Raw genomic sequence first — 7,380 nt, forward strand, 5'->3', positions numbered from 1 at the left:
TAATTTCTATAGTGTTACTAGCACTGGGCCAGTGTCAGGTTTGCGAGGTCAGCCTTACTGAGTTTTGCTTTAATGATTACCATTACATTTGTAAAAAGTGCTTGCTGGAATTCTTGTTTACATACCCAAGATTTCAATTTATTAGATATTCAAATCTTAGATTTTTTTTTTTTAACAATAATGGGGGGTTCAAGAATTTGTGTAATTTTTGCTCACCTGTGTGGCTTGTCATTTCAGTTTTTATGACAACAGGAGCCCTTTTTTTTTTTTTAAGATTTTATTTATTTATTTGACAGAGACACAGCGAGAGAGGGAACACAAGCAGGGGGAGCGGGAGAGGGAGAAGCAGGCTTCCCGCAGAGCAGGGAGCCCGATGCGGGGCTCGATCCCAGGACCCTGGGATCATGACCTGAGCCGAAGGCAGACAGATGCTTAACAACTGAGCCACCCAGGTGCCCATCAGGAGCCCTTTTATTATAATGTAGTGGGGTTCTTTACTACGATGCTTTGGTTTGAGAAATCTGTTCATTTATTAACTCATAAGAGATGTAATTTTTGTCTTCCCATCTAAGCCTCTCCAGCTGGAATTACTTTTTTGTGTGTGCATCATTTAAAGTGGAGGTCTAAATTTGTTTTGCCACACAGAGTAATTTATAAGCTCTTTTAATGCTCCACACCACCACTGAAGCATCAAGACCCATGAGATCTAGTTTTTTCAACCTAATTTCTGTGCCAATACTTTTCTTACCGGAACAGCTTTATAATGTTATATCACCTCTTTTGCAGTCACACCAAGCATGCATTTATTTTTATGGTGAAACACACATTGTTTCTGCTTTGTTCCCTTTTACTTTCCAGGACCTTAATGGCTTTTCCTATTTGAATATTTCCTCCAATCGTGGCATCCTTTTTTTTAAAAGATGATTTATTTTAGTAAGAGAGCATGAAGCAGGGGAAGGGGAGGAAGGAGAGGAAGAATCCCAAGCAGCCTCACGTGGGGCTTGATCTCACAACCCTGAGATCATGACCTGAGCCACCCAGGTGCCCCTTGGCATCCTTTAATAACACATATAACGTAAAGGTTTTGGCTTTGGTTGCTTTGAATCTTTTAGTAGTGTTGGGTTCGGGTTTTGTGGCTCCAGTTTGTTATGAAATCTAGGTGTGAGGTGTGTGTACTTTTCTCCACATTGTTTTGGGTACTCTTAGGAATATTGTCAAGATTTGTTCTTCCTTTCTCATTGATCTTACCCTTTATGGATATATTCTTTTATTTTTTTTTGAAAGATTTTATTTATTCATTTGAGACACAGAGATACAGAGAGAGAGCGAGCATGAGCAGCGGGGGAGGCAGAGGCAGAGGGAGAGGGAGAAGCAGGCTCCCCGCTAAGCCAGGAGCCCGACTTGGGGCTTGATCCCAGGACCCTGGAATCATGATCTGAGCCAAAGGCAGACGCTTAACCATCTGCGCCACCCAGGCGCCCCCTTTATGGATATATTCTTTGGCTGGGTTTTTGTTGTTGTTTGTTGTTTTTGAGATTCTTTTTATCTAATGATGCAGTTTTCCTAAATTGTGATTTAAATTTATTAAAATTATTGTGCTTAAACTAACATTTTCACTTTCTGATCAATCTTTTCTCTTTTTAAACACACACTTAACATTACCATAAACTTTTATACTCACACCCACAAGATTTTTGTTTTTTAAGTGGTTATACTCTTCTATCATCTGCCTTTGGTATTACTCCAAGAGAACATGATGATGGGATATCTCAGTTAAGGTATTTTGCTAAGATAGGCAGAAATTTAATCATTGTAAGGATAGAAAGTAATGCTTCAAAGGAAAGAATTTTATATAATGAGGATGGAAGAAAGGTTAGGTCCTAGCTTGTTTCCTTTCCTTTCTCTTAAGTTGAAACAGAAATGCAGTTGCCCTAAGCACCTTTACTGGAGCCCCAGCGACAACCTCTTTAGCAGAGATTTATTTCGAAGGTGTAATCAAGTGACTAGGGGTTTGGTTTACTTCTCTACCATGGGAGAAAATATATTTGCAATATCTTTCTGAACATTTATTGACAAACTTGAAAAAAAAGTATAAGGAGTCACATACCTAACCAGCTATTAGGACCAACTACAAGGTATAGGAAGAGAAGAATGTATTTTTGGCACAGGAAGAATCAGAATAAAATAAGGAATAAAATGGAAGGTTCAGAAGCACACCCACACATAAACCTGAACATAATTTATCTCTTTTTTTTTAAAGATTTTATTTATTTATTTGAGAGAGAGAGAGAATGAGAGAGAGCACATGAGAGGGGGGAGGGTCAGAGGGAGAAGCAGGCTCCTCGCTGAGCAGGGAGCCCGATGCGGGACTCGATCCAGAGACTCCAGGATCATGACCTGAGCTGAAGGCAGTCGCTTAACCAACTGAGCCACCCAGGCGCCCCATAATTTATCTCTTATTCTTGTTGTTCATTCGCCTAAGGGATATTCCTCAAACACAACACAACCCTGACAGACATTTCTGAGGATGCACACATGCTTTTGGCATAACTCCACACTTTCTACTTTCTTGTATAAATGCTTTCTTTATCCCCTTCAGCTTTCATCTTTACGTGAAATAACATTACATGTTTCACTTTGTCTGTATCCCTCATGGGAATTAAACTAACATGGCCCTGCTCTTCCTGCAGGTTCTGCTTTCAGCAGAAGCACTTATGGACCCTGCACCGGTGAGTGTCAGGTGTCCTGGAACTCTTTTGCTGCCACTCTTCCTGCCCTTGGTGTCTCGACACTCTAGATAAGCCCCTAAGCCCGGGTCAGACGTTATATGGAGAGAGGTGCCCACTTTTGGCAAGCAACGGGGTGAGGTGTGAAAGGTGTCTTAGGTATCAGTATGTACAAAGCCTTGGGCTTGGAGGTGAGACTGAGATGGGAGTGTTCTAGGTCTCATATGTCTGTTGAGAACAGAGGGCTGGGAGCCAAGTCAGGGTTCTGTTCTGAGAGTGATGGTAGCAGTCAAACAGTTCTGGAGAAGAGGAGAAAACTGAATCTGGCTCGGGTCTTGAGAAGCTGCCCTTGGTGATACAGTACACTACAGACTGGGGAAGAGGGAGACGAGATCATTAAACGAGGCTAGATCAGGATTGGTAGCTGGGCTAAAGTGGTAGATGTGGAGGTAGAAGACTGTTTGGCTTCTGGATTTGTCTTTTGGGTTTTTAAGATTTCTTTATTTGAGAGAGAGTGAGCAAGAGAACACATAAGCAGAGGGAGGGGGAGAAGCAGACTCCTCTGTTTAGCAGGGAGCCCGATGCCAGGACCCTGAGATCATGACCCAAGCTGAAGGCTGACACTTAAGCAACTAAGCCACCCAGGTGCCCTGGATTTGTTTAAAGATTTATTTGCAAGAGAGAGCACAAGAGCGGGGAGTGTCAAAGGGAGAAGCAGACTCCCCAGTGAGCAGGGAGCCTGATGCCAGCATTCTTGGATCATGACCTGAGCTCAAGGCAGATGCCTAACCTGCTGAGTTCACCCAGGTGCCCCTGAATTTGTTTTTAAAGTAGGGCTGACCAGGTCACAGATGGCTCCATGGTTTTTGGTGAGAATATCAAGGTATTAGGATTTGGCCATGTTGAGTCTCAAATGTTTCAGAGATTCCCAAGTATAGGTGACAGATGGACAGCTGGTCCTGCATTTCTCAAGATGTCCACACTGTGGCATCTGTTGTGTGTCCCAAGATAGAGATCTAGAACTCTGGATCTCATATAGGAGGAGGCGTGTTCAGGTTACAGTGGCGTTGCCATTGGAGGACAAGGGAGGAGAGCTGTGGAGGATAGATGGCACGAAGATGGACAAGACAGAATAGTAGTAATCGGAAATGCAGAGGGAGGTATGGGGAGGGGAAAGTCCAACAGGTAGCCAGATTTTCAGAGGAGTGAACATGAGACCAGAGCAATAATGGTCAAACTGGTACTTAATCACCCTTCTAGGCACTCACCCAACCAGGCTTTTGTGGTGGTTCTGTCAGGAAGTCATAAGATAGCTTACATAAAAAGTGTGTTACTGGGACCTGGATTATACCTGGTAAAGTGGCAAGACACACAAAATGTGCAATGTAGAGGCAGAATGTGACCAAGGGTATTTAGATCTGCATGTGGTCTAAGCCAGGAACAAGGTCAGGTGGAGAAGCCCCTTCTTTGCAGGGCTGGAGGCCATTGGAGGTTGGGATTTATTACTGCACTTGGCATGCACTTCCTAGATGCCACACACAGACAGAAGTCAGTTTTATGGGCTAACTGGTGGTGGGGATCAGATGTATGATGGAGGTATGGTCCAATGAGTAGGAGTTTGAGAGAATGCTAGGCCCAACATGGTTATGTCTGGGAGGCATGATCCTGGGGGACTGACATATGTCTTACAGGAAAAGGATGGGGGTCCTGCATCTGAGGCCCAGAGATCAGAAGGCATCACTCTGACCACCTGCCTCTTTGTTGAAACTGGGTACCACTGCTTAAGCTGGAGAGCTGGGGCAGATAAGGAGCAGGGAAGGGAGTGAATGTGGGCTGGGGTTCGGGGTAGTTTTGGGGTCCTGCAGAGAGAGGCTGCTTACGGACATAACTGTCCCCCTCATCCCAGGGCTCTGTGACCTTTGAGGAAGTGGCTGTGTACTTTTCCCAGGAGGAATGGAGGCTTCTTAATGAGGCTCAGAGACAACTGTACCGTGATGTGATGCTGGAGGTCTTTGCACTTGTTGCGTCGCTGGGTAAGGCCCCTCACACCAACCCCAGTGTCCTGGGCTAATCTGTCTTTCCTCTTCTTTCTGGCTGCTGACGCTGGGGCATATATATGACACCTGGTTTCACAAAGAGCTCACCAACCAATCCCCAGTTCTGAAGCTCTTTCAGTAACAAGTTCCAGGATATTTTTGTTTCCTGAGGTGGTTTTGGGATTGGCTGCCCTGGACCAGTGCTGCCCACTTACCTGTCCTGTCTTTCCCTTAAAGGCTTGCATCTTCTAGATCCCATGTTGTCCAACTGGAACTGGGAGAACACCACATAACATGACAAAGTGGGCATGAGTCCAACTGGGGGAGGATGTGATACAGAGCTGGGAATCCTATCAGGAACATGTCGTGTCCTGGGCTCAAACACTGTTTGGTGCCAAGGTCAGAGGCTTCTCCCCTTTTTTGACGTTTTGCCCACTTGTCATTTTTCCTCTCAGAAGAGACCTAGGAGTATATCCCTCCCCTGTCTTCTACCCTTCATTGGGGTCGCCACTGATCATTGCTCCTTCTGCTGTGCTCTCCAACATTGGCCTACACTTACTGTGTTGTACAGTCTGTATGTGCCCATACCCTTAAAATAATGCTTGAACACTGGTATAACCAAGGCACTGGCAAGAACACATTTCCGAAGATATGAGTTGCGGACCCAGCCCCTCCTCCCTGTGGTACACCCCATCCCTGTTTCTTCTGCATGGTGAGTCCTGTGATGCAGCCCTTGCCTTCAAACTACCCCACCCCAGCTCCTTTTGTCTTGATCCCCTGGCGTCAAGGCAGGGGGAGGGTAGGCGGCCTCCTACCCAAGCTCGTCACTGTTCTCTGCTTTCAGGTTGTGGGCATGGAACAGAGGATGAGGCAGCACCTTCTGAGCAGAACGTTTCTGTAGGACGGTCACAGATAAATTCTACCAAGAAGGCCTACACCCAGGAACGTGGCCTGGACTCAGAAGGTGATTTGCATTCACCTTCTGAGTGCCTGGGAACAAACCCTGGCCAGAAACTGTGTGGGACACAGGGGAACGTTCACCAGCATCAGAAGGAGCACAGTGGAGACAAACCCCTCAGAAGGAACGCAAAGAGCTGTGTAACACACACATCAAGGAAGCCCTTCCCTGAGAGCTCAGGTCTTCTCCAGCACCAGCTCATTCACAGCCAGGGGCCACCACCTAAGGACACCAGCTGTGCAGAGCCTTTTCGCAACGGACAAAAGCACTATAAGTGCAGTGAATGCGGGAAAGCCTTCTGTCGCAAATACAGACTTGCTCAGCATCAGAGAGTCCACACTGGAGAAAGGCCTTATGAGTGCAATGAGTGTGGGAAAACCTTCAGCTACAAACACATACTTGTTCAGCACCGGAGAGTCCATACTGGAGAGAGGCCTTATGAATGCAGCGAATGCAGAAAAGCCTTCAGTAACAAACCCACGCTTGTTCGGCACCAGCGAATTCACACTGGAGAAAGGCCTTATGAGTGCAGCCACTGTGGGAAATTCTTTAGCCAAAGCTCCAGCCTTAGTGAACATGAGAGAATTCACACTGGGGCACGGCCTTATAAATGTAGTGAGTGTGGAAAATTCTTCACCTCCAACTCCAACCTAATTAAACACCGGAGAGTGCACACAGGAACAAGGCCTTATGAATGCAGTGAATGTGGGAAATTCTTTAACCAAAGTCCCAGCCTCATTAAACACCAGAGAATTCACACTGGTGAAAAGCCTTATGAATGCAGTGAATGTGGGAAACTCTTTAGCCAAAGCTCCACCCTCATCAAGCACCAGAGAGTTCACACTGGAGTAAGGCCTTATAAGTGCAATGAATGTGGGAAACTTTTTAGCCAAAGCTTTGGCCTCACTCAACACCAGAGAGTTCATACTGGAGAAAAACCCTATGAGTGCAGTGAATGTGGAGAATTCTTTAGCCAGAGCGCACAACTTACTCAGCACCGAAAAGTTCACACCACAGAAAGCCCTCATGAGTGCAGCAACTGCGGCAAAGTCTTCAGCCAAAGGTCTGCTCTGATTGACCACCAGAAACTTCACAGCCTAGCTAGACCTTACAAGTGCACTGAATGTGGGAAAGCCTTCAGCCGCAGGTCTAACCTCATTCGACACCAGAAAGTGCACACCGGAGAAAGGCCTTACAGTGGAGGTGGAGATAGCAGGGAATGAGCCAGGTGTTGAACACAGGAACATACCACAGAAGCCTAACACCCCCACATGTCTGAATACGCAGGTTGTAGGGAGCGATGTTCTTTCTAACCTGTCCAGGGCCCTTGCCACATTTGTCACTGCAACTTTCTCGGTGGGTGTCCCAACTTTGTATGCGTCAGTGGGGATAGATCGTATCATGGCACAGGCTAGCGGTCACTCTGGTTTTGGCCTAATTTACATTGCAGCCCAAAGCCTCCTAGGATAGACTACAGGGCAGTGCTTTTTATGTGACTAATCTTATAATCCAGATGTTGGGGTTTTCTGTGGGTCTAGAGGTCTCCCTGAGAGGACAGCTGCAAGAATCCTGTGTTTTTTGATTCAGCTTCTCTTTTTCACCTTGGAGGTTCACATAAGGTCCCCAGGTCCCAAGAGAGAGGTTTGGAAGGCTGGTCTCC

General features: G+C 46.1%; 1 protein-coding gene across 7 annotated transcripts in view; it reads left to right on the forward strand.

Annotated features, from left to right (window-relative positions):
* Window positions 1–7,374, forward strand: part of LOC102739974 (uncharacterized) — a 17,924-nt gene extending 10,550 nt beyond the window's left edge. For 2 of the 7 annotated variants that reach the window (XM_081807807.1, XM_081807808.1), the window contains exons 4-6: window positions 2,691–2,729; window positions 4,633–4,759; window positions 5,607–7,374. In XM_081807807.1, coding sequence (XP_081663933.1) covers window positions 2,715–2,729; window positions 4,633–4,759; window positions 5,607–6,943 — 1,479 coding nt within the window. In that variant the 5' untranslated portion in view covers window positions 2,691–2,714 and the 3' untranslated portion in view covers window positions 6,944–7,374. Of the gene's footprint in view, window positions 1–2,424; window positions 2,730–4,629; window positions 4,760–4,999; window positions 5,162–5,385; window positions 5,475–5,606 lie in introns of those variants that run through there. The other 5 variants (XM_081807812.1, XM_081807809.1, XM_031027554.2 and 2 more) reach the window with 5 other exon arrangements.
* Window positions 7,375–7,380: the final 6 nt, after the last annotated feature.

This window comes from Leptonychotes weddellii, chromosome 16, assembly GCF_054177405.1.
Source record: "Leptonychotes weddellii isolate Sample4059 chromosome 16, ASM5417740v2, whole genome shotgun sequence".
Lineage (NCBI taxonomy): Eukaryota > Metazoa > Chordata > Mammalia > Carnivora > Phocidae > Leptonychotes > Leptonychotes weddellii.